The sequence below is a fragment of the Grus americana genome, chromosome 26 (genome assembly GCF_028858705.1).
Source record: "Grus americana isolate bGruAme1 chromosome 26, bGruAme1.mat, whole genome shotgun sequence".
NCBI classification, from domain to species: Eukaryota; Metazoa; Chordata; class Aves; order Gruiformes; family Gruidae; genus Grus; species Grus americana.
In genome coordinates this window covers 5628620-5656178 of record NC_072877.1, presented here as the reverse complement: position 1 = coordinate 5656178, position 27559 = coordinate 5628620, and the positions used below count along the sequence as shown (strand labels likewise).

Here is a 27559-nt window from a genome sequence, read left to right as displayed (position 1 = left end):
AGGGACGACAGACACATGGACTAGGGAGGGGTGCAGGGAAATAGCCCATTTGTCAGGAGGCCAGATGTAGAGAGCAGAGTTTTAGGGATTTTGGCATACATAGCAGGATCCCTTCCCCCATTCTAAATAGGTGAGCAGTGCAGCACATCCATCAGGACAGAAAGGATGCTAACAAGCAGAAAGATGGAGATCAAAGAGTGCCTTAATCCTTCATACAGCTTGAACACATCTCTGCTGTCGCTGTCTGTGGCAGCCATTTTATACACTGTCATCATGTGCCTAGTTCAGTCAGTTACTTCCCGTCAAGGAGGGAGACATACAAAGATAATACTGGGCTCAAAGCTTCCTGTACTGTGACCTGTTGATAAACTCTACCTTGAAGTAGCAGCATTAGTACAAAGGTCAGTTTCTTTGGACCAAACGTTTAAGTGATTTACTAGCAATCAGCAGGTCCTTGTGAACAGAGGAAAACTAAACCTTCAAATGTCCAAGCTAACACAAACTAACATGCATACGTGCAAATACATGATTAAAAATACTTACGGAGTCTATGATCCCCTGAAGGGCTTGAAAACCATCATTCACTGGAAAGACGTGATCTTTGCTGTCGGCAATTCTAGCCAGCTGACAGAGCGGTAAAAGTAAATAAAACAGAAATGCAAAGAATGAGATAAATTTGCCAGCAGGCAGCAAATTAAGACTTCTCAGACTCATTCACTTGCAAGTAAAAAGAAACAAATATTCCAAGTACTCTGTAAGATTGCTAGTGCATTATAGTTTGTCAAGCATTGAAGAGTTTATCTCTTTAGCTTAATTGATTTTAGAAAGCTCTGTATCAGGAATCAGAAAAGGCTTCCCTTACCTTTGAAGACAAGACAGAATGTGGCTTTCACTGGTGCCCAGACCCTAATGATCTTTATTGCAAAAACTGCCTCTTCCATTACTATAAATCACCCGGCACAGTAACTCCCCAACCAAAACAGGCCACAGCATCAATGTGACAAGGCCACTAATGTAGCAACTTCAGCACATACATTATTTAAATCAAAATGATTCAGTATTTTCACATATAGAGAAGATTAATGCAAATTATACCCCACTTGGAGATATAGGCCTGATTCACCTTTCCTGTCAGGAGATTTGACTATTTGTCATAGGCTCAATCATTAGAGAGCCAAGAAGAAGAAAGCGGGGAGCTACCAGGAGGTATTTTCTGAGTGGAGGGAAATAGGGAGCAGAAGAGCATTTGGAAGCCTACATGACAAGGAAGAGGGCTGCTCATGAGGTGGTGGTACGATAAGGGGAACCAGGAAATCACCTCTAAAGAGCTACATGCAGGTTCACTTGTCAATAGCATGCCAAGGGTTAAGGCAAAAATATAAGCCCGATTCAGAACTAATGAGCTCTCCATGCATCTGCTGGAGCAGAATCAAGTTTTACTGCTGTAAGGCCAACGTTTGTTACAGTAATTCTCTCCCGTGGTAGAGGTAACATCAACTCAGCAGGCCTCTTTGGTGTTTCCTGTAGCATTGCAAATTGGAGGCAGAAGACTGGCCACGCATTCCTCCCTAAACCCCACTGGCTCCACCTTTCCAGCTCATGTCCCTCAGAACTCCCACTTCTTGAGCAAAACACTGAACTGCCAACCTCCTGGTTTGCATCCAGAGAAATACTCCAGGCAACTTTCCCCTGCCTGCTCCGAGAAGGGTAGTAAAGCTTACTGCTTGTTGGCCAAGATACAGCAGCTTCTGTAAACCAGGATGTTTACAGTTTCCTCATCTCATTCCCCATAGTCCTCCTCCTAGTGCATTCTGGGACTTCAGACACAGCCATCTAATTCCAGTTAATTTCTTCAGCATCTAAATGACTTCAAGTAGCAGCTGTCTTTGAGGTCTGCTGCTTTAGATCCAGTCTCTTTGCTATTTCTATTCCCTCCTTGCTTTTTCTATGACTTACTCTGGGTTACACTACTCTCTGGTTTTGATTCAAAGGAGATTGTTCAAAACCAAGTTTGATTCCTTTTTGAATCAGTGTTTGAAGCTTTGTTAGAAAGCTGAAAACCTGGAAAAACTCTATTCAATAAGTATTTCAGCACTCTACTTAGGGGCTGGACAAGTGTTTCACTCATGTTAGAAAAATATAATGTCAGCTGTTACATTTGGTGTACAATGGAATTCATGGACATAGTAACAGTCATATGATAAATTTAGAAGTCAGACTATCAAATGGGAAAACACTGTAAAATATTAGTGTTGCTAACAAAGCTGTTTGCTTTTTACAGCATTGTTTTCCCATGAAAGAAAAGCTGGACTGAAACCAAGGTGTTATATGGCAATACCTCAATTTCCTGGAGGGGGGACAGGACAACAACATCCCCACAACCTCCTTCTGCCCACAGCTTAAGTCACACTGATTTGCTGTTCTTCATGTGTCTTTTCCCCTATTTTTCTCCACCATTAACAAGAGTCATTGTGCATACAGAGAGAGAGACAGTTCTCCACATATGGAAATTTAGACAGAAAGGGGCTTAAACCCAACACCCAGATGAAGACACTTCAGGCAGTCACTTCAGACTGTCAAACAGTCAAAGAAGACGACCACCACTTGAGAAGTCTTGAGTAAGTGATTCAGGAGGGTGTGCCTGAGTTCAACATGCACCTTTGTCAAATACCCCAGTAAAAACAAGAGTGCCTCATTTACCTGGGTCTCATTGAAGTCTTTCACACCAACACAATATACTGTTGCTCCCAGGTCACGCGACCGATTAGCCTGGAACAAGGAAAGGTAGGATGACATGCATGCAGACATGATGGGATGCAGGTTTCTGAAAGGTCTTAATCATAAATTTAGTCTTTCTCTGTACAATGAGCAATGGGAGGGGCTTGTCAAAAGAGAGCTTTAAAACTTTCCTCCCTGATTCCACAGAAACAGGTTTTATCTGCTACTAGAGTAGCTATCTGTTTAGTAAAGCAAAACCCAAGGTATTTGGTGTTTTGTTTTTTTTTTTTTTTAAACCTGATTAGCTCACCTCCATAGCTACTCCAACTTCCTAACATTTGTCTGTCCAACAGATGTAAGACAGACAAAACCCATTTTCTTGTCATCATTTAGGACACATCCCAGTATAACAGTAACCTAAAATGTTTTGGTACTTTCTATTTCAGACACGTGTGCCTAGACTCATGATATCCATGAGAGACACATTTCATTCCATCTGCTACAAAGCTGTATCACTCCCACTACTTAGACAGCATCTCAACGTAATAAAGGGAGAACTTCCACAGGTTTGATTTTTCCATGCTATTTCATTGACATGCAGATGAAGTTGCATTTACTATTCAAAAAGCAACTGTCCTAAATGCTCTTGTCTGTGTAAGTATGAATTAAGTCACTCATATTTCATTAGAGCAGGAATACCTGACTGAAAACCCATTCTAGAAAAGATGGTAGCAAGTCAGATTATATCAGAAGACTATAGTAATTCAAATTGTTAGAGAGCAAAATGCTTAACAAGAAAAGCATCATTCAAGTTTTACACTGAGAAACTTAAACCCAAGTAACTGAAGAAACTCACAGTGTAAGAGCTGAGTTCAGGATCTCCAATCTACTAGCTCACTAACTGTTCCCCCCCAAACCAAATATAACACTTCTGACCTCTCAACTTGTTCATTCACCTCTAAAACCAAACTTGTTTTTCTTGCGGATTTTTTATTTCAGGATGGAAGAAAAGGAGATGAACAGTAAGGAGGGGAACTCTAGATTCATGACATTTGTTTGTGCTGTAGCAATATTGGTTTTATTCTACAAAACCATTCTTTTTGTTGTTATTGGACTTAAAGCTGCACTTTGGGCAGATCAAGAGGAAAAATTCTGTCCCTGGCAAATTCATGTAAAAATACTATCTTCCAAGTTTAGATCATCTTAATTTGTTTGACTGACAAGTGAAAATGGGTTTATCTTTTCAGAAGATGACTATCAGAATAACATCAGTAGGAACATTATACAGCAAAGCTTTCAACTGCTCAACTTACTGTTTATCTAGCATTTTGCATAAGATGTTAATTTAATGAGGGTGCTGAGAATACACTCTTGAATCTTGGAAACATTTGTGGAAATTGTGGATTTGATCATCCGAAAGGCTTTCAGATGTGACAGAGAATTATAAGAACAGTCATACTCTTTCTACAGTCTTTACTTTTTGTGAAAGAAGAAAAGTCAAAGTGAGAAGATTCAGGTGTTTCCCAGAACAATCAAGTAAATACTGAAACTTTTCAGCTGTGAACTACTCCTTCCTCCAGGTTTTTGTTTTTTTTTTTAACTGGAAGTTTAAACCCCCCTCCTTTCTCATGAACAGTCTCAGCTTTGATGAGTCAGAAGCACTGCTGCTGTTAATGTTTATCCTTAAGATTCATGTCTAAAGAGCACCAACGGGAGGTTTTGTCACCAGGGAAAAAGGTTTTCCCTATCTTTTGCCTTCACAGCAGCAAGCCCAGACATTTCACTGTCTCGCTGGCTAAAAATGTGTAAGACACTTACCTCCCTCTCAGAGTAGAAAAATAGGTCTTCATGGAGTTCTCCATCTGTCAATGCAATGATGACACTTGCAGTTCTGTAACCTAAATACACAAACTTCTTTAGTCCCTTGTTTGAGTTGTATTTGTTAAAATAGCCTAGAAAACATCCTGCTAGTGACCTGTTAGCACCTTTAAAGGGCCAGAAACAGTGGACATCAAGCTCATGTCCTTACCTCTCTCCAATCAACCAGTTTTCACAAGACAAATTTCTGCACGCTTTTTCCACTCAGGCACCCGCCTTCAATACCAGTTTTATATCGCACTCCTTTGATGTGCCAATGATTTTTAATTGACATCCCATCATAACTATTTCAGTATTTCAGACCAGTAGATTAGACTGCAGCCATCAGAAAAACAATGCAAAGTGTTCCTAGCTATTTCCTGATTTTATTAATGCTGTCAAGTCAAGAAATCCAGAGATTTTTTTCAGCTTATGATAAAAAGCTCAGTTGGGATTTAAACAGAGATGGTAGGAAAATGGCATAAAATCTTCAACCTTCCTATGCAACATATTTCAGCAACACAGTTAAACTTTGCAGTCTTTCCCTTGTATTGATTATAGCCTGGGTTTTACAAGTTTGTATTAGTTTTCAGGAGTGGCCAAATAGAATTAATTCATATTTCTTACAGTAGACTTGCTACAGATCTGAAGGAGCGCTTGTAGGTACAAACACTGTTATGGGAAGATAAAGGCTAAATACGTCAGGTTTGTAAGTTATAAACCTTTAAATTTGTTCAACCATTTAAGGCATTTTCCTGCCATTACGAGTAGCTGTGCCTTTAACAAGCTGTTGCCAAAGCAACAAAAATCCAAACAAGCAATTTCTTCAATTACTGCAGAACAGAGATCCAATACCTAATTTTCTTGGTGCCACTTAGAAATCCCTAATTTTAAATAACGTGGTAATGATGCAATGAGAAAGTTGAGTGCTTGACAAACAATAAGCAACATGCAGGGTCATTTATGTTGCAGATGCCTAATTCAAGTGCCTAGGCTCTTTCTGTAGGAAATGGAGAAAAGCAAGCACTTCTTGTAGAAACACTGGAGCCCAAATGACCTCCAGAGATGCCTTTCTCCCTCCATTGAGTACTGCAGGAGGCTTAGGACCTACTGCGGGTGGTATAAACACTCCTTTTAGTGGAGGAAGGACAAACACACTGAACTAACAAAGACAAAATAAACAGGCCAACATTCAGACTTGAGGACCAAGTTTTCCACTGCTTCTTGCATATGGTGGCAATCTGTTTACATGTAATATGTACACCGGCATGCACAAGCGTTATCAATCCCAAACTGAATTGTTCTAGCTATCTATTCCATTCTGCTGCACTCATATTTTACAGATGAGTCCCAGAGCTGGGAGGACTTAGTCACTACTTCATTTTATTTATGACTGGCCCTGTAAAACAGTTTGGACTGGCTTTGTACTCAAACACCTGCTCGCCTATCTTTTGTTTTCCAAGAAGCAATGCTTATATTTCTACTTCAAGCTTTGCAGTGCAGAAAGTTTTTACATTAATTACAAGGAAGGGAAGGACAAACACTTTTGCAATTGTCTGCACTTACTACTGGATTTAATCATTGCTTATTGAAAAAAAAAAATTTACCTAACGGCATCTCCATATACTCATGTTTCAGAAGGAAGAAGAAATGGTTTCCTGAGTCCTCAAGCAAAAATATAACAAGGTACCAAACATTTTTGGTAAGAGTAGGCACCTTCAGTCAGCCTGGCTTCTCACTTTTGGCCTGAAACACATTCATTCCAGCTCTGGATTCTTAAAGCTCCACCTGTTCTTTTTCCTTTTCAGAACAGCTACCCTGAATAGTATTGCATTCCTGTAAGAATTGGAGCCACGCCCCACCTTTCCCACCTGCATTTCAAATCTATTAAAGTTATAAGTCAAAAAGAATGGAAAAAAACCCCAAACATTCAATGGATCAAGAAAGTCTCTCACCGTGAACATTTTCATAGTAAATCTGTTCACTTGCCTGAAATTAAATCAGAAGATTATTAGCAATAAATGAATAATAATACTTTGTGGACATCTACAGATGCACCAGAAAGAAAGAGAAGATGGCAGTGAGAATGTCGTGTTTGTAGTCTGCACGTAACCTCTGCTTTCAGAGATACCTGCTTCACAGAACAAGTTTCTTGCCTATGGTTTTGACTTCAAGGTCTTATCTAAAGCGTAACGCAAAGCGACCCTAAGGCCATTGGTCAACAGAAATGTAGTCTCCCACTATTCTGCTATCTGAAAATAACATTCACCTTCCCCCTGGAGAAACATCCTAGGTCCATTGATAAATACTCCCCAGCACCTCTAGATCAACTGTTCTAATTCCAAATAAACCATCTGCAGAGAGACATTGTTATGCTTCTGTCTCCCACTTGATCTATGCACAAGTATATTCTGCAAAGTAGAAGGGCAAACACTTCAGTGTGCATCAGTGGAGCACCTCTCCTATGAGGACAGGCTGAGAGAGTTGGGATTGTTCAGCCTGGAGAAAAGGCGGCTCCGGGGAGATCTAATTGCGGCTTACCAGTACCTGAAGGGGGCCTACAGGAAAGATGGTGAGGGACTGTTTATCAGGGAGTGTAGTGACAGGACAAGGGGTAATGGGTTTAAGCTGAAGGAGGGTCAATTTAGATTAGATGTTAGAAAGAAATTCTTTACTGTTAGAGTGGTGAGGCACTGGCACAGGTTGCCCAGAGAGGTTGTGGAGGCCCCATCCCTGGAAGTGTTTAAGACCAGGTTGGATGAGGCTTTGGGCAACGTGGTCTAGTGGAGGGTGTCCCTGCCTGCAGCAGGGGGGTTGGAACTAGACAATCTTTAAGGTCCCTTCCAACCCAAACCATTCTATGAATTCAAAATTGAAAACTGGGCCATTCTGAACATATTATCTGGCTTATGAATTTCATTTCTGCTCTGAATTTAAATTTGGTTTTCTAGACTTCTGCAAAGTTTCTGAAGTCACTAAACTCGGGGATTTGGTTTTGGACTCCTAGTTAAGAGCCAGCATCTCTGTTAGGTCACCTGACTTTTTGTTATGTTCACATACATTTTCAAGAGGCAGACAGTTCCACAATCCTCCAAAATGCATGTGTAGTACAGAAGTGAGAGGGAGGGTGTCAGGTTTAGAGAAACTCCTGAGCTTGTAAAATATACAGAAGGAGAAGATCAGAGGCGGCAATAACTTCTGCGTAGCATTATTTATTCACCCATGAGAACAGGCTGGAGTCATGGCCTCAGCCCCCACCAAACTCTAAGTAGTCTATTATAGCACCCATGCAGGACTCTAGACAGCTCTCTACCCTTTGTGAACACGGTTTCATGTGCAATTGAAAAGCCAAAGCCTTCAGCCTTGTCCTAAGCTGAAAGGCAGCTGCCCCCGTAAAAGCTGAAGGCAAAAAGAAAGATAAGTAGTAGCATCTGTAGCTCCAACACTGAATGCATATGCTTCAGTATGTCTATTGCATAAGAGGGAAATAGCCCCGCTTACCTACCAGACAATTATTAAACAGATTCCTTTGCTTAACATTTCCGGAGGAGCACCCAGACACAGTTTAGAGACACTATAGCATGCATCTAGTTACCCTTTCAAACCCTTCATGCATGTATGTGTCGCCTCCTGGAAGGACTTTCTGCAGTTCTTCTAGACCCTGGCGTATCTGCTCCCTGAAACGAGTGGAGATGCATTGTTAGATCCAAGATGAAATTTATCAGGAACTGATATCCAGGTAAAGACGTGCATGCCAGAACCAGATACGGGGCGTGGGGGGGGAAGAGTTAACCCAATGTTTACTTAGGATAAGGTAACGTTATAGGCTATGGTAATGTCTGGGTAGATACCTTTCTAAGGATGTGGAAAATAGAGCAGATGTGCTCCCAGTGTTCCTATGTCATCTCCTAAGTCAATATCCATAGATTTCTTTCAAAATAAATATTCCCTGTGTAACCCTGGTCAAACCTCTGATGCAGCAGCAGAGCAGCTGACTTGCACCTGGCCCAGTTTCCTCACTTACGCTTCCTGACTTGACTATACAAATGAAATCAAACAGCCACAAAAAATGACGCAGTCTCAAACCATCCAGGCAACTCCAGTTTATTTGGACATTATACCTTCAGTTCCTGTTCAAACTGACTTGAGGATTAAAGCCTTTCCCAATAGCTCATTACGATTCAGGGTATCTGTTTTAACTTTTTTTTAGAAATCCCAGGCACAGTGACAGATCAGCTGCAGTCTAAATGGGGTGGGCACCCATTTGTCATTTCACTGAGGTGCGGACACCAAACTCTGGAAGCCAAGTCCAGGCCAGAAGTCTTTAATACCGAGATAAAACCCTGCAGTGTGTGGGATGTATCTCTGAACAAACCATACAGTCTTCATGGGAAACAGATTAAGTCACTGCATGCAGGATCACACTGACATTGCAAGACAAAATGCCAGCAGTCAGTTTTGAACCTGTGTATTTTAACTGCTTCAGAAAATCCAGTTTGTGTGATCATCACATACTCTATTTCACATTTGTGAGGCTGATTGCAGCAGTGCATTAACGTTATCCAGTCTACAGAGCAGTATCTCCCACAGGGAGAAAAAACTGTCTGCTTTTGCAATAAGTTGTATTATCAAACATTCAAGAACTCATTCTGTACCTGCAATATCCCAAACCAGTTAGACACTGAGCTGTATATCATGGGTGGGCTAGGGACAGATATTTCTTCCATTCAGCTACCCATGCACATACCAAGCCAAAGCTGAATATAAAATCAAGAGCATTTCCTGTGACCAGAACTATTTTTCAAATGTGAACACTGAAATTTTAAAATAGACAAAGGTCTTTAAAATACGTGAGTCCAGTCCCATTAGATGTACAGAGTTTTTCCAAAAGGGATGCTAAGCACCCTCAATCTTCATGTTCAGATGCTGATACACCACATGTTGGCATGGGCAAGGTAGAAAAGATTTTGCCATTAAAAAAGGTCAGTGTTAACTAAAGGACCAGCATGAAGCTCACACCTTGTCTGCCAGTCCTCCAATAAAAACCAGCAGCTCTCTGGTCAGCTGGCTTTTAGACTAATACCATATCAATATCCTGTTCCCAGTCAACATTTCTAGGACAGCTGGATAAATATGAAATACATTTCCACATGGGAAACACTTAAGCCTCATAGCTTAGAGCTTTAACAGACTAGAGCTCTTTGCAATGGAGTGTGCTCACAGGGTGGGAGACAGAAAGAGGCAGGAACAGGTTTTCCTCTGGCACCAAGTTAGATATGGTTAATACTCTTCATACTTCTTGTTGCAGTAAGTGGCAAGAGATGCTTAGGCTGGCTGGGTTTAATGCCATTTTTCAAGGCTGGTATGTAGGTGGACTGCTCTTTAGGAAAGTGGCCAGTTTCCTATTCATTCCTCTATAGTAGCTGCTCTGGTATGCGTTTCATAGACATCCAATATGTAAAACACATGCTGACTTATACAGTCTTCACATGTGTTACATATATTTTTTGCTCCACGTGGCAATGAAGTTAACAGAGGAAGCAAGAATGATTAAAGGACGTCATCCAGTTCTCCTTGAAGTGAGAGCAAAAAAAAAAAAAATCCATCCCATAGATTTTACTGGGATTAACTTGGGGATCTACAAGGGGATGACAGGAACAGGTTTCAGATACATGGCAATCAAACTGTCATTGCCAAAAAAAATCCATCCTCCTTTGCAGTCCATCCTAAACACTGTTTGCCTATAACATACCTTCAGACCTCCAAAGAAATAACATTCACCTCTACCTCAAAAGTATGGGTATCACCTACAGCTTTCAAGTTTGTTTTTATGGGAAGGGAGTTTCACTTATTTGTCTGCAGAAAAGACTCCCTATGGATGTTTGAAAGGCAACAAGGCTCTTCTGACAAAAGCCTGAAAAACTGCAGAAGGCAGACTCCCTCAATTAAAGCAGTTTGAGCTAAAACCCTAATTGTTGAGGGAAAGACATTTTTAAGTAAAAATTAAGAAGGCAACCTCTGCCTTAAGAGGCCTTAATGCATTCTAGCAGAATGAGCATCAAGGTGAAAATGGGCAGGTAATTCAAACAATTGAATTGAGAAGCACAGAGGTATCACAATGCTGCTCACAGTGGACTGGAAATTGAGCAAGGAAAGTAAAGGAAACTAAAACAAGGACACAAAAGCTGCTGTGCACTTTTAAACCTCTTCTTACCTGTCTTCTGTTAACCTCATTAGAATTGTCCCTCTAGTTGAAAAAACGATGAAGGACATCCTCAGCTGAGGGCTGGAGAAGGAGAGAAAAAAAATAAATTGTTTTGGTCATCCAGGCCAGAGCTTACTGTATATGTAACACCAAAGACACAGGGCGCTCTAAATGCTATCTAGATTATAACTTAACAGGATGAATGACAGGACTGACCAACCAGCAAAAGAGGTTTTGCCCTGGGCCTTCCTAATCAAGGCAAATCATGAAGAATCCTTCTAAAAGATGTAAATAGCACTTGCATCATGACCTTAGGATTGCTAATGCAAGAAAGGCTTAAGTGCATCCTGGTATCACCATGGAGATGAAGGAAGGCTAATTATGTTTATCATAACACATTCCACCCACTGGCCTGGGGAATTTTTCATCCAGTTTCAAGGCATTCAGTGCCTGAAAGCTACTGCCTCAGGCCTCTCCCTGCAGACCCAAACTTCTGTACCTCATGCAGTAGAGCCAGCCATCTCAGAAACAAGAGTATTCTTGCCCCACAAAAATACAATTTGATCCATGCAAGTCAGGTGGAAAAAAAGGGAACAATTAGCTTATCTATTCCTATTTCCTGCATGACAGAAATTTAGGGAAAAGCAGTCAATGGGATGATCTCAGAAAAGCATTAAGAGCTCTCTTTCTATCGCGGGACTGACACCAGCATGTGGTACTTGACTGCAACTGAGAGCACATCTCCCAGCCAATGGCACACACCCCCCACGCCCCGTTCAGTTATCTGCAAAGCAGCACTTCTTACCTTATGAACTTGCGGGCCAAATGTTCCACAAAATGATATATTTCATTCCAATGGTGCAGGACACTTCCTGATCTAGGGAAAAATTATTACAGGAGGTACTAGTTTAATTACTGTTATTGTAGTTTTCCCAGCCTAATGTTTTGTTACACATTGCTCAGCTAGTAATTTGTTTTTATTTTGTTTAACACTCACTGTCCATATTCTTCCTTTAAAGAAATATTAAACTGTAAGTGAAATTTCCTGCTTAACTTTAAAAAGCAAGAATAATTTACACTACAAGTGTATTTGAGGCTACACTTGTCAATAACACGACAGTTACGCTAGACCTTTAGCACAGCCTTAAACAAATAAACCCTGTGTGAGTGAAGACCTGCCTCTCTGCACAGTATTTTAGATTAATTCCACCAACTCACTTGCCATACCATTATGCAGATCTTTTAGCTCAAGTGTATTTTAAGAATAAAATGCAGTTGGAGGAACAGTTTATTAAACTTCACTACCGGTTCCACTGTGCTAGAGATTATGAAAAGTAAAACACCTTAGGTTCACATCTCAACTGTTCTGGTTCATTCTTTCACACCTCAGTTAAAGGCCAAATAAACCAATTTTGCTTCCCAGGAAAATAAACCATGGACTAAAAGAAGAATAATCCAATCCCATTAAAGTTGCAAGAACCAGAAAAAAAAAGAGGTTAATCAGAATCTTTCAGCACTCAATGCCCCTTTCTGGCATAAACACTTCTATGAACACTGGAATATTAATATTGGAAAAAAATTCCTTCCTAGAGTAGGAAAATAAATGTGTCATCACTTAATTCACTGACTACAATTAAAAATATTTATAAGGGGAATAACCATTCCAGCTTTAATAGAAACTTCATTGATCTGCAGCCTCAGGAAGGAAAGATGATTGGAGAAGATGTTTTTTTCATTTCACAGAAAGAAAAGCCATCTAACCTGACTCTGTTGTACCTTAGATCTGAGAATGCAATGAAGAGCCATGAATAGATTCAGCCAAGTACTGCACACCTGGTACAGCCAACCCCAGCCTGGCTGCAAAGAACATTACTTCACTTCCTAGCAGCACAGCAAGTATGCAAACCTTCCCCATTCTCCCCACACATGGTTTTCATTTGCAACCATTCAGTAAAAACCTTGGCCTTACCCACTTGCTCCATGATAACTTAAGCTGTACTTTTGCTATATGACCCCAATATGTCCAAAGGCAACCTTAAATGACATGCAGTGAAGACCCTTGCACAGATATGAGAACGTATGGTCCATCTGGAAAGACAGTGAACACTCTTGCTCTCGTTGCACAAAAGACCCGATACCAAATGCAGCTCTTTAAAGATAACCTTGCAGGTACCTCCATTTTGTCCATGATTGTAAGGAACAGATTGCAGAGGAGACTTGATCATAAGCAAACACTAATAGTGCTAGGTTACTTCTTAGCTCTTTTTCCTTGCATCAGACCAGAACTTGAAATCATTACTTGTTCTCCATGCAAATGTGTATCAGAGAGGACCCAAGAAACGCCAGTCTTGATAAACTAATTAAACCACACAGACAGTGGGAAAATTGGTGTCTCATAACAGATGGAGGGCAAGGTACATCAGGACTTACTCTCAAACAAGAAACTTAACCTCGCTGCATACAAACTGCAAACTGATAGGACAGAGACACACAAAGCTCAACCCCAGATGCAAATTCCTCTCAAATGTATGGAACAACTCTGGGACCTTGAATACAGCAGGCTCTCCAGTCCCATCAATGCGAAATAGCCCAAATAATTTCTGAGAACTAACCTGGAAAATAAATATTTGTTGTCTTTATATGTCATAAAAGAAACACTTGACTTTATAGCAATGGTTACATTAGTCTCCAGAAGCCAAGGCTTTGTTAACCATAAAACAATTACTACCTGCTTCAGTGAAATGTATGTTGCTTTAGAACCATCTGGTAGCAGACATGTGAAGCTAGGACCCTTCACGAGTACACCCTAACCAACCTTCTCCTAGCCATCGGATAGGACTATACTAGACTTCATGTTAAAGGAAAACAGCTCCCAGCCTCTGCCAACACAGAAGCTCTAGCTAGCCCCCACTTGCAAGAGGACACTGCCTGAGAAGCTGCATTAGCTTTTATAAGTGTGGTTATTTCTTCCCCTTCATTAAAAGCCTCTGAACAAAAGCTGATCATCACTTAAAATTACCATTACAACAAGGCAGTTGGGAATGAGATCCAACCGCAGAGCACATAAGGTATGTAGGTCATCATATAAAACTGCTGTCATTTTCCATGGCTCTGAGAAGTCATGCATTTTTTGAAAACAACATTTGCCAGAATAAAGCTTAAAAACCAATAGCTCAGTTCAATGATGTGCCCGTCAATAGCACATCCTGTTTAAGTGTTTGCCTTTCTGACTGTTGTTCTGCTGGTATTAACTTGTCTGGGCAGCTTTTTCAGGTAAGCTTTTTAATTCTTCACAAAAGTATGGCTTCAGCTCCTGCTGCACCTCCTCCCCTTCATCATCCTCGCTCTGCTCTCCCACCAACAGTCCCGTCTTTATGCTCTCTGGAACAAGTTTCCAAGCATCTGAAGTTACAGCTCTCTTACTGTGAAACCTTCCTACACATCTATTAACACAGAAGAGGAACAACCTGATGTTCAAGAGCAGCAGAATGTTAAATGTCTATTTTAAGGAAACTTCTTACCATTGCTATAGTCATAAAAACAAACCCACTGTATCCCACAAAAGGAGGACAGTTGCTGTGTTCAGTTCCAAAGGCACTGAAGTGGGGAATAGTCTACAATCTATTCTTCATCTTTACCAGACCAAGCTATAAAAGGGTCCCAAAATGAAGGCTCACACTTTTGCTGACCATACATTACCCCTTCTAGCACAGAAAATTTTCCACCTGCAGCTAGACAGCTTGCAGCCTACTTACAGTTCATTTCTCCACCTACTCAAGCCCAGGTGTCAGTGGCTATAAATGCCCAGGTCTGCATTTAGGAAAAAAGTATTCCTCTAATACATAAAATACATCTTCTGAAACACACGTCAGACTTCTTAGTCTTCACTTGGCATAAAATGGACAAACCCAATAAAACTAACCTTTTTGCAGTCAATAGGAGGTTTACAAAGCTAGCATTAGCTTACAGTGTTCACCTCCACACCTTTCAGCCATGTTATTCAGAAGCCCCACAGTAAAAGACACTTGTCACTTGTAAAGCCTCTCATAAGGCAGGCCAAGAACTCTGAACAGAACAAGCATTTCTAAAGCCTAACTGCAAGACAATAAAAGCCAAATTTAAAATCATTATCTCTTCATATTCCCAAAGAGAAACAAGATGATCAGCGAGCCAGCACTTTGCAGCTGAATGGTTGATGCTATAAACTTGCAATTTAAGAAAAGGCTCACAGTGAGGATGCCAAATTCTTTTGCTGGAGAAAAGCCCAATAAATGGAAATTAAGACTAAGTAAACCATTATGCCTTTAACAAGAGAATGATACATTCTGTGGTCAACTGTGCTGGCATTTTATACATCTAATCTAAATCCAAGGGTTGAGAGAGACACTCCTCAGACATGGCTCAGTGGTTCCAGACATAGAGAGCCACACTCTGGTTAAACCCTGGCTAAACTCTGCCCTCCAGCAGGTGCTTTTCTCCTACTCACTGTGACAGGACGCACCGTAACCCAAAGTTTTGGACTAACTTCAAGAAGTCTCACAGCTGTCAGAGGTGGTATTGACCCAAAAAGTTTTGCAGCATCTTTTTATTGAGCTCTTTTAAAAATAACACAAGTGAGCCAAAAAGTGTCCTTTGTCTTTCCAAATACTTCAGGGGCAATTCTGAAAACACTATATAACACAAAAATGTTAAAGAAGCGATGAAACTCTTTGAGGAAACACTACTATCTTGTGCCACACTTCACATGAGACAGATCACCAGAGATACTGTCAAACATTTGAGATTACAGGGTCTATAGAGATCAAGTTCAGAGCAGGATAAGGCTCTAAACCCAATCCCAGTCTAAGAACACTCTTCTCTTCCTGATTGGCAGGGGATACGTAAAAAAACCCCCCAAACTAATAAACAAATAACCATGGACTGAAATTACACCAAGAAAGGTGCAGAACACTGCACACACACACTTAATCCTGGATGTAAGGCAGCTCCCACCTACCCCTTTTACCAAGGAATACTTAACCTTAGGTTCACCACTGGCTAAAAACATGCACACAGGTTTCAATGGGCAAGGATTTCACATACTAACTTAGCTCACTGAAATGGCATTCCTACAGCAGTGAACTACATTCCTTCAGGCAACAAGCAAAAAGACACAAGACTGCACAAATTTCTCCATGCTACCTTGCTAACATTTCTCAACCCTCATGCTAAAGCAAACTATGCCTCCATATACATGCAACCCCTGCCATCCAAACAAAATGCACACATTGCTCTGGATCCAGGCCTGTGATTCAACAATCCAGGAATCACTGACTAGGCCAACAAAGACCAGAGATGATTTTGAATCTATTTCCGCAGACACCCAATTATACCATTACCTACTAAAGGCTTGTATTTCTTCAGATTAGAGCAGCTAGTATATTATTCAGCTCTGTAAGGGTCCTGTGGTTAGCTCTGTTGGAGGGCTCACGTTTCCCAGTGGAGAAGTCACTGCTCATGGAAGCGGTTCACGTAGGTCAGTCTCCCTGTCTGGGGATGCAGAGTGTCTGCCTGCTTTCCATTCCACTGTGGCCCCTATATTCTTCTATACTCTGAGTGTAAATCTGGACTTAGTCCCGCTTAAGTCATGGTAACTACAGCTACTAAAGCTAGATTCAAAGAAACAAGCCTCTCTAGAGCAGGAGCTTCACTTCAATACAACTGGTTAAAAATACATCAGCTGTCTGGCTGAATAACGAAGAGATCACAGGAAACAGCTTGGATTACTTGCTTCATTTTGCCAAGGATCTTTTAGAGCCAAGTTTTCTTTCACACATGTACAGTTCCTTTCGTGTTTTCTGCTCACGGGTATAAAATACCTACTATTTGCACACAACAGGCAAGAGCATAGGAAATAACACCTTTGACATACAGAGGATACAGCAAAAGATTACTGAGAAGATTTACTCATTGTTATACCTTCCTCCCTACTTGCAAATAAATTAATCTGGGAGCTGCCTCTACATAATTTCCAACTGTGCATGTGTGGGGTGTTTACATACTATAGCACTAGATACCATGTCAGTTAGGGAGTGGGTCATAGTCTTCATTAGTCACATGGATGATATTTTTAGAATAACTGGACAACATCAGCAAAACCAAATGTTTGCTTTATGTTCATCAACACCTCACTGCTTCCTCATTTGTCCTTCTTAATGAAGGCACTATATCTTATCTCGCATCCAGGCTGTAGATTCTTTGGCACCATCTTCTGCCATATGTTTTGCTACCATCCATTCTACTGGAGCTTCAATCCATGACACTCGTCAGCACCATAGGAACACAAAAGGACATGCCATCTAGGACCAGCTCTCAACAATTCTCCCAAGATAAACAGGCCTTACCTTCCACAACACTGGGCTCATCTTGATATGACCTCCAATTTGAGATGCTCAGCACCCTGTACCACTAGATCCTGCACATAACCGAAATAGCAAATAGCATACAGCTAGAGTTGTAGCCTTCACCTTTTTTTGCCCCCCGATTGAAGCACAAAAGAAATGGATTAATCCGGTCTTAATTCATGTGACTACAATACCTTCAGCAGCTCAGAATTTCAAGTTCGGGGTGTGTGCGTGTAACATTATTTTTGTCCTTTTAAGTTTGCTGCATGTCAAGGAACAATTCTCAAGAGAGCTGGCAAACCTTAGCCTCCTCCAAAATTGGAGCACTGCTCCAACAACAGCGTGACAACTTCAGTTTTATTTGGCAAGGACTTTGCCCAACTTGAACCGCAGTCCTCTGGGGTGCCTTTGCATGACTTCTGGAATATAACTCTAACTCCACTCGCCTGAGGTCCAATGGTCACAGCATGAGAGGCCTTCTCTATTGCTACCTAAGCTGCGTGATTACTCTTGTAAGTGATGAGAGATGCAAGTGCATGCACAGAGATTAAAGATGCTATTGTAACCTAGCAAGCACACTTGATATCATTCAAGCTTTTGTTCTGTTTGTTACATGCACATGAAAGGCTGCGTAGCATAACAGGGTTATTTCTGAATGGCTGAATACTGGATTTCCTTCTCCGTCATTACCATGAGAAACAGGACATTTGCTTCAGGTCCTCTGAGCATGCCATCTGCAGGGAGTCGTGTCTCCAGCTGTCTACAGGCAGCCGGAGGAAACAGTTTCCCTCAACAGCTCACACAGCAAGCTTGCAGGAGTCTCCTAAGGAGAATGTTGCAGGGATCTAGAACATCACTTCATGATAACAGCCTATAAGATGGGCCCTTTCCAATCTTCATTTTGTGTTCACTTTGAAAGGGCTTCTTGTGGCCAGAAATATGCTTCAAGAGCCAGCACTGTGACAAGGACTGCGTCTAGTGCAGCAGCTGGAACATGTCCTACAAGCAGCACACATGCAGGGTGCTAAATGGACTTTAGGCACAAAATCCAACCAGGCACTGAGGCAACAGTAGAGGTCAGTAGAGGGCTCTAGCACTGGTGACTTCAAGGGCTGTGTTTATTGTTTTTAATATTACTCCTTTGATCCCAGAAAGTAGGTTGCTTAATATTTTAATGGCTTTCTTCCACCACTGAAATTAACATTTCATCTTTCAGAATCTAAATCTCTTCTGCTTCAGTGTCCTTTATCACTTTTAATAATTTTTAGAGCTATTTCAAAGCAAAGCAGCGAGCCCCAAATCTATTCTTACCATTTCAAATTTTGCCTGAAGGCCTCCATAGGCATCACCTCTCTCTGCATTCAGGGCTTCAGTAGCCCTGTTTTGAATGTTTTGAAAACATTTTCTAAACAATTAGAAGGTAGAAAACCCAGGCTAAATATGACTCAAGTTTTTTTAGAACTTCAACTTATCATCTGAGGAATGAAATAAAGTTTTAAAGATAAGTATCATCTGGGATAACCCACACCACCACAGTAAGTCTCTCATCAGCCTCCTCAAAAGCTAAACAATCAGGTCCACAGCACATTGTACACACTGGTAGCTTAAACACCGTAACTCTCCTCCAAATTCCACTGGAGTCCAAGAACATTTTTATATCAGACCCTGTTCACTTCTGCACCAGAAAAATCCCAGAAATAGGAATCCTGCAACCATTACAGCCCAATTTTTTTGCTGGATACCTTGATACCTACACTGAGGTAAGCCTGCCTACTTTAAAGTTTGTGCCAAGCTTTGTATTTCCACCCAAATTCATAATCCCTTGAGCAAGGCTAGAAAGTCATGCCTTCTAGTAAGAGGACAGCACAGAACTTGAAATAAGTGGCTGTTATTACTGCATTAGCTCCAAGGTATAACACAGCACATCCATCAGATTTTAGAAAACCTTCAATCCTGCTTCAGCTTTCAGGGAAATGCAGTTTACAAAAGCTGTCTGCAGCACAAATCATACTCTCTTTTGTTGACTTTTTCCCATATGCAGCAATAGAAGTATTCTAACTAATAACTGAACAGCCAAAGCAACAAAATGCATTAGACAGGTAGATCTTTCCACTGAATAAAGTAAAAAAAAAAAAAAAAAAAAAAAGTCTTTCCCCTGGAGCGTTAGGACAACTGGCATACCTAAATAGCCAGTGTCTCAGTCTTACATTTTACCCAGTATTTTGTGATAAAGTGTTATGTAATTCCAAGTCGTTAATACTAATGGAATGTGGGAGCTACTGCAAAACACTCAAGAGGATCAGTCAAAGCTTCATCTGCAAGCGTTTTTGGCAACTTACAAATACTTTCCTGTCTCTGAAATTTATGGTTAATAATGTCAGTACCAAGGCTCTGGCATATACTCTCCAGTATTTCCAAACTTTGGTTCAAAATAACTATTCTTAATCACGAAAATTAGGAGAATCATTTTAGCTAGCACTGTTTGATACTTTTTTGTAAATTGCTGTGTTGCTTCAATATGAAGCTTTCTAAAGCTCAGCACATATATCTATTTCACATTGCTACATCTACAATTTTAAGGCCTGTAAAGAGGCAAACTTACTAGTGCCAAGAAGATGACACTATCACAACTGGTGATGAAAAAAGTAAAGTATGAAGTGATCTTCAGTATAAACACTTAAACAGTCATAATATGCATTTGATTAACAGGAAACAAAGAAAATATGACTCAGCGTAGAGAAAATAAAGATCTCTTTAAATAAGGCACTCTAGCTGTTTTCCATCACAACAGCCAAAACCAGACCCTTTTAAAGGGAGTAGCCACCTCTCAGAGCTGGGTATTTACCTGCAAGTTGCTGCTCTAGAACGTTCAGAGCTAAGGAGCAAGCGGTACAGCATCAGATCTCCAGACAGGCGAGCATTTCCTCCACATTTTCAGCTCCAGAATTAATGCCTGCAATAATAACTCTCCAACCCCTGCTTTCATGAGTGCCTCAACCTTCATGCTTCACAGGGAAATCAGGAGTGACCAGGGTGCTGCCCTTCTCCCAACCACTTTTTAAAGAAACTACAGGGTCAAGTACACAATAAAGTTTCTATATCAGCCACAGCAAAATTTATAACAATTTGATTTATAGAGCACAATGGGATTATACATTAGACCTACCAAAGAAGTTACCACAACAAAAACAAAGCCAGAGTAGTAAGGAGTTTCACAGGTCCCTCGGGGACACAGTGACTTCTACAAAACCAAAATCCAAAGAAAACCTCCTCAGTATCAGTATGTGCCATTCCAGTTCATGCCTAGAGAAAGATTTACTTGAAAAACAACAGAGTAGAACTGACTTACTTGTCCAGAATGAAATACAAATCAAATCCTCCGTAACAGGCAGGACCACCATTCTCTCTCTTTCCACCTTGTCCATCACAGGCTAGCATGAAAGTTGCTAGAAAGAGACATTTAAAGCCAAATCTCAAGATGCTTTGCTTTGCAATGGCCATTATATCCAGAGAGGAGGAGAAAAAGAAATCTCTTCTTCCAAGGCTCCTTTATTTCACAGGTTTTTCCACAAAAGCCATTCAACGACCTTTAAATATATCTATATATATTTTATTCCTTAAAACTCCACTTGCAACAGTTGTCCTCAGGAATTGCAAGACTTTCCCCCTTGTTTCCCTTGCACTTCTGTGTCTTGGTTTCAGATTTCAAGATGCACAATACTGTATTTCACTTTTTTTTTTAAAGGGACTTGACCCTCAGTCTCACTTGCAGCTCTCTGAAAGCAGTACCATTGTTTTGCAGGAGAAGGAGCAGTCTCCTAACAAATCTTGCTTTGTCACAGACTTCAGAAAATACAGGGAGGGTTTGAGGTTACCCCCCGCCCCCCCCTTTTTAATTGTTATTGTTATTATTTAAGATGGTAAGTTTTAGTTTTCCTTAACAAAAAAGCTCAGAGAATGCCACCTTGTGGCGAAAATTCAAGCTGACTGGAGTCTTTGGCTTTAAGCACATCATTCGTGCACGGAGCATTACTAAAAGCATACCACACCAGCTTTAGATACGAACACAGAAGCAGCTTGTCACATAGCACTGTGCTGAAACATCTCTGCTTCCCACATAGGCAACATCTGGGTTTAAAGACCTTTGAAAACCTGGAGTAGTTTCTCAAAAGTTAAAGTGACAAGCCACACCAGGTTTCATCCCTTACATTTTCTCAGTCCTAAAAAATACCAAGCAACATCAGTACCTATGAAACAGGCTTCCATCTCTTACCATCCTTAGCAAACTCATTTCAGCCACTAGAGCTTAAACTCTCCCTCTCCCAGGAAATCTTGCTGGAAAACATAACTGCAGCTACACTTGCATTTTCTGGCTTCTTCTATGAACAGCACCACAAGCTCTAAAACCTGAGCAGAACAGCTCAAAAGTAAGAGTATTCCCTAGTCAGAACAGCCCCCTATGCCAACAAAAGCTAAACTAGAGACCCCAGGAGCAGGGGCTCCCCACCTTCCCTCTCAAATCCTCTCAGGCTATCACAACACACCTATTGTCCCAGTACTAACTGCTGGATAGCTAAGCAGGTTCAGGTGTTGCATCAAGTCGGGGTGGAGGGGGAGGGACAAGGTCAGGTTTCTGACAGAGGGTGCATTTGAGTCAGGCTTTCAAGCTGCTCTTCATTGCTTAAAGAGTTAAATTTGTCTTTAAAATTCTTTGCAAAAGCAAACAATCTGAGGAAAGACCAGGAAAAGCAGCAGGACAGGTTTCAAGGGAAAACAACAAACCACATGATAACAGACTTTTGACAGAAGTGGAAACATCTGGATTACAAATTAGTCAAGCACCTTGCTGCATTGATGATTAAAACTTTGGGAGTCTTCTCCCTCCCACACCTGGCTATACTCAGCAAATGCACCAGCTCTATCATCTCTAACGTGGATAGTACAGAGACATGGGCAAACAGTACCTCCTCGGTCCTGCTGTCAAATCCTGGTCAGACCTGATGGAAGTGGAGATCCCTTGGAAGTCAAAGCTTCTCTAGGGCTAGACAGGAGCAGAACCAGGTACTTTGTAGATGGATATTTCGTAGATGGATATCTTCCATACCTAGATTCAAGGGGAGTTGGGAGTGCTGGTGTGAGTCTTTCAATTTATCTCTTAGTCTGAAAGGAGAGTAGTAACACAACTCGTTACTGCATAGACAAAAGATCTATGTCGGGGTATCAGGCTTTCTACAAGAAACAGAAAGAAGGCACAATGTCAGACACATATGTTACGACAGCCTTTTGCTGAGGTAGCTGTGATGCTGCCCAAGCTGAGACTTAGCACCTGCACCAGCCCTGGGCGGGCAAAATATGAGGTCATGTGCTCCTTTTTGGGCAGTTGTGAAGAGGAGGTGGAGCTGCCATATGAAGGTTTGCGTATTTGAGTGATATGGTTGCTAAAATCCTGTGAGATAAGGCTGCTAGGAGATATTAACATGCAATGTTGCAGTTCCTATAGCTAGTATAGGGGTCCTGGGTAAGCAAGTAGGGTCTGGGGACTTCTAAAGTTTATACAGATGCTCTGGAACAAATTTGTTTGTAGCTACAAAGACTGAATTGCACAAATTATGGGGTTATGCATACAGAGTTTTGTGATGTACTTGAATGTTGCACTGCCCTAAGGAAGGGGCTGAGAGTAGTCCATGAATTCTTTTTTGGTATTTTAAAAGAAAAGGAGCTGAATGAAGGATGTAAAAATAGGAAGGGCAGAAAAAAGGCTTCTTCTCTGGGGACCAATGCGCTTGTTTTGAGCAATTTTGGAAGAGTACTTAGGGTCAGCTTCTGATCTGAAGCACAGCTAGGGCTCTTACCACAGCCCTACAGTATCTTGTCACTAGCTTATGACCTGTGTCTGCTTAAAGATTAAAAGCAGACTGATAATTTCTTTCATTTGTTTCTGACTGGCCCTGATATGAACAAATATGTAGTGTTGAAGGAAAAAAAAAAAAGCTGTATATCAGGAAAATAATTTTGGTCTGAAGCTAGCAGAGGGAAAGGAGGGGGAATGGAGGAGGAGATCAGATTCTGTGTGGATACAGGCTGACAGAAGGCCCAGGAAAGCTTGGGGAAAAGCCAAGGAATGAGGCATCAGATGAAGCTTAGAGCACTCTGAGATGGAGGGAGCTGCTGACAAAATGAAACACCATGCTTTGTGCTGTAACTCTGACTTTCTTCAGGGCTAGCCCTCTTCATGTGTCTATCTTAAGAATGGGTCTTCTTGTTTATGATCTGGTAATACCAGCATCAACACTCTGAAAAAAGCAGCTCTGTAATAGGAAGCTCATGTGAGACACAGTAGAGGGTGTGGGAATTTGTGTCTGTCCCTCCCTAGCTAAAAATGCTAGGAACAAAAATATTATGAAGACTATAGCTTTTCTGTGAAAGACCTAACAGTTCTTGGAGAGACTGGGTGTGTTGTATTCTTTGGGTGAAAGAGATAAGAGGTAAGGTGTTTTAATTGCCTACAGCAGTTCAAGGGGTCTTTAAGCTCCAAGCATGCCCTTGGTGTGTGACTAGAATTCGCATATGTAAATGATGGAGGAAGTGGTATAAACAGGTTTTCTTGTTTTGTCATCTACTCCCTTAAACATATATATGGGACCTTTTCTGAAACTCACAGTTTGGGAGAAGCTAGTTCTGTCAGTTTGTGGTAACAGTGGTGTGGCTGACAGGTGAGTCATAGCACATGGCAGCATCGTGTGGGTTTTGTGAGCACCCACTTGGGTGTCTTTGGGAGTGGTTCCCTTTGGCTCACAAGTGTCTGACCTGTATGGTGCATAATGGCTCCTGGCGAGACCTCAAAATCGCATTCCCCAGTTTCCATGGCACTTCAGGAAGCTGTTACAGCAGTCTGCATGGATAATTGAGGTGTAATGAACTGCCTGTGATGACCAATGTTATTATCACAAATATAGCATCACTGTACAGGAATTACTTCCCTGTTTTCAGTGTAGACATGTCCTTAAATTCCCTGGCCCTATTTTCAGATGGTGTAATTCAGCACAGCTCTGCTAGTATCAGCAGAGCTACACTGTCCTACGTGGTGTAGGACAACAGACTTCTCTGGGTATAAGCTGTATGCCTTTACATTTCAATTGTACCATGTGTAACTCAAGGCTGTCACCCAGTGGCCGGAAGGCTTTTTTGTTCCCTGGATTGCTCTAATTTTTCAAGTGATCAATAACTTCCTTGTCTCTTGTTTTTATTTGACTTTGCCCTTCTTGATTTTATTTGCCTCTGCTGCAACATGTAAGACTGTGCTGTGTTATTTTTCTGACGATTAGAGTTTGTTCCACTAGCTTTTTTAACAAAAGACTGCTAACAAAAGGCTGCTAACTCTGCATATGTAAGTAACTTCTTCCTGAAGAGGAATATCAGGTTAAGTATACAGATGAAAATGTATTGCTTGTAATGTATTAAATAAAATAGGAGAAAATATGGTGTAGGGAATAATTCTGCCATAATGTAAGAAGTCTTGTTTTTTAACTTCTGCCTAACCCTGCCTAGGAGCAGGGGGTGCAGTCAGACGAGCTATTGTCCTCTTTGGTCAGTGCTGTAGTAAATAGGGTTGTGTAATAAGGCCACGTACTTCTCAGCAGCCTTCCCTCCTTTATGCAGTGCTGCATGTATATTGCTTTTGTTTGCCTTTAACCATTTCCAAGCACTTTGCCAGGGCTGGAGCATCCTTGCAGCTCCTCTGTAAGTGTTTTTTACATTCACTTATAGCTGGACAAAATTCAGCCCCATCTACTCAAAGGGGCATCTATCATTAGGAGTATCTTTCTCTGTAATTGAATTTAGACAAAGATGATCAGTCTGGTTCCCACTGATCTTGACTTTGGACCACATGTTGAGGAAATCATTAGGGGCTTCTGGTTTTCAGTATTTCTGGAAATTGGGTGGCTGAATTTGACCTCCTCCTTAAATGAAAGCATTCAGTTCAAAGTATTTTCTAAGAACCTGAGCTTAAAACTCTGAATGCTCTAATGACCAAGTCCAAACCACAGCACAGGTGTCTGGATTCTCAGTCCCCTGTGACTCACAAGAATGCTAATTCAGTGTTCTCCTTAGGAGTCTGTTCAATTTGATCAAATATTTAGACAGCAGTAATTAGCCCCTTGAAGATGCATCAAGGTGCATGAATCCTGAAACAATTAAGTCTATGGTAACAATGATTATCTAGAAACATGCATCTAACTTTGAGCAAGTGAATAAGCGAACGGCACTGAGAAAGTGCTGTTTGTTTAAATGAATATATTAGGATCTCCTGCAGACTGGTTTCCACTGGTTTTAAGGCAAAAGGATAAGCAGACATGCCCAGCAGGAGGGAGCAGAGCTGCACAGAATGAAAGATTCAGATTTACTGACTACATTTCACATAATCCTATGGGACTTAAAAATAAATCCTACTGCCTCGCTGGATTTGCAGTGTCTGACTCACCCTTTTCAAAGTGCTGTAAACATGGAGAATGTGATCATTTATCTCAAGGCATTGTATATTAGCTGACTCTGTTAGTCCTTGAAGACTTTCTTTGTGAGAGGTTAATTATACTGATGGGTGCTCCCAACTGGAGTGATAAATGGGAAACTTTTCATCTTCAGCCTGTGCTGTGTTGTCAAATTATCCTTCTCCTAAGGATGTTTACAGACTTCCTTTGAGTATTAATAATCTACTGTCTTTAATACTGCACTTATTAGTGCTTGCTTTAGATTTCACGGGACAAAATGCAGAAGAGCATGTGCAGAGTGCAGCTGCGGCTTTTTAAAATCCCAAATCATTGTATATTGGAAGCTGGGAGATAGTTTTGTGGACATCCTGCCATGAACTGCTCTCTGCCATTAAATGTCACCTGCTGGAGTACAGTAATCTTCTGCAGTGCTGGAGGATTTGTAGCGAGGCTGTTGTTGCTGTATTCATTCTTCAGAACTCTCATGCCAGCAAAGTGAAGAAAATATGTACATAATGCTGTGGGGGTGTGCTGGCAGGCACAGACTCTGAGCTGGGGTAATGAGACAGATAACAGCTCTGCTTGACAACAAGCAATAAAGTTTCTATTGAAGCATCAGGTTTATTTGAGCCCTTAACTCTGTTTCTTCAGATTGCTTGTACTCCAGTCTTGCAGTAAGCACCACAGGTGTATTTTTGTTGCTGCAGAGAAGTTTCTTTGGTATGTTTGGTTTGGTGGTTGAAGTCTCCGTTTTTTTCACTCATGTATGTTTGGTATTAAAATGCACATACTAGTACTAAAAAGTTTCTTTCCATTCCCTACTGGAAAAGGAGTTAAATAGAGAAATGCCAATAAGAAGGCAAAGTTGGGCATGACAAGAGCTGAAAGATTTTGTTAGGATACTGTATAGTGACTAAAAATAAGTGAAAATCTCTCCTAAACTTTTATTCTTGCCTCTTTCTGTCATATTTAGCCTCAGCCTGAGCAAAATGAGAACTGATGGTGTGTGAAGGAATTAAAAGAACCTGGGTAATACCAAAAAGGAAGGAGATTAGCAGCAACAAACTACTGTCTGTCTCCTGCTAGGCCTGATGTGTGCTAATCCAGATAATTCAGATGCTTTAGCCTGAGAAGTGCCTAAGTAAACGCTATATCCTTTCAAAGTGCTACAGAATAAAGCCTCTGGGGATCAGTGAGAGGATAATGGCAACTGATGGGTGTTGCTTGGCTGATATTCTTAAAGACAGATTTGTAGTCACCTGCATGGCCCAGGTTAGAACAGAGGAAATACTCAAACTTGATTTTAAAGTTCTGAGCAACAGGGACCTTGCCTTGCTAAAGCTTTACCGTTTAATGGCCCTACTCTTTTCTTTTTTTTTTTAAATTGTACTTTAATTCCCCTCTAAACGTCCCTGCTTTCAGATGCTTGGCATTGGCTTCTTACTCTCTTTAAAGCTTTGATTCTTCTCTATGACAGTGGCTTGATCATATAAGAAATTTGGGGTTAGGTGTCCACAGCAGGATCAGGGAGGGGAAAATTGTTGTCAGATGACAACAGCTGAAGATAAATGCACCCTTCCGGTCTCTGCTTGTTCAAAAACAGTTAACTTTGTAACAGTAAGCTTCATGCTGGGTCAAAGTAGATAGGGGATTGTTTATGTTTAGCCTAGAGCTGACAAATCAGACACACTTTGTCAAATGCCCTTGTTAATTCAGCAGAAACATTACTGTATTACTCACTTGATTGATGTCAAATTTATAAGACTGGAAGATTGGACATAGAATCTGGGACTAGCTATTGGAGAAAGCGCAAAGACTCTTTCTACATGTCCCTGGCAACATAAATGGAATAAATCTTTCATCTCCCTTTACAGTGCCACTGCAGCACTAAGGAAGGAAAACTAAGC

At 41.0% G+C, this 27559-nt stretch overlaps 1 protein-coding gene across 3 annotated transcripts in view; it reads right to left on the bottom strand.

Annotated features, from left to right (window-relative positions):
- ANTXR1 (ANTXR cell adhesion molecule 1) overlaps nucleotides 1-20964 on the bottom strand; it is a 111518-nt gene extending 90554 nt beyond the window's left edge. For 2 of the 3 annotated variants that reach the window (XM_054804439.1, XM_054804441.1), the window contains exons 1-8: nucleotides 20513-20964; nucleotides 11586-11657; nucleotides 10790-10861; nucleotides 8171-8252; nucleotides 6531-6564; nucleotides 4537-4616; nucleotides 2701-2769; nucleotides 544-624 (exon numbers count right to left, since the gene is read on the bottom strand). In XM_054804439.1, coding sequence (XP_054660414.1) covers nucleotides 544-624; nucleotides 2701-2769; nucleotides 4537-4616; nucleotides 6531-6564; nucleotides 8171-8252; nucleotides 10790-10861; nucleotides 11586-11657; nucleotides 20513-20664 — 642 coding nt within the window. In that variant the 5' untranslated portion in view covers nucleotides 20665-20964. The remainder of the gene's footprint in view (nucleotides 1-543; nucleotides 625-2700; nucleotides 2770-4536; nucleotides 4617-6530; nucleotides 6565-8170; nucleotides 8253-10789; nucleotides 10862-11585; nucleotides 11658-20512) is intronic. The other variant, XM_054804440.1, reaches the window with a different exon arrangement.
- Nucleotides 20965-27559: the final 6595 nt, after the last annotated feature.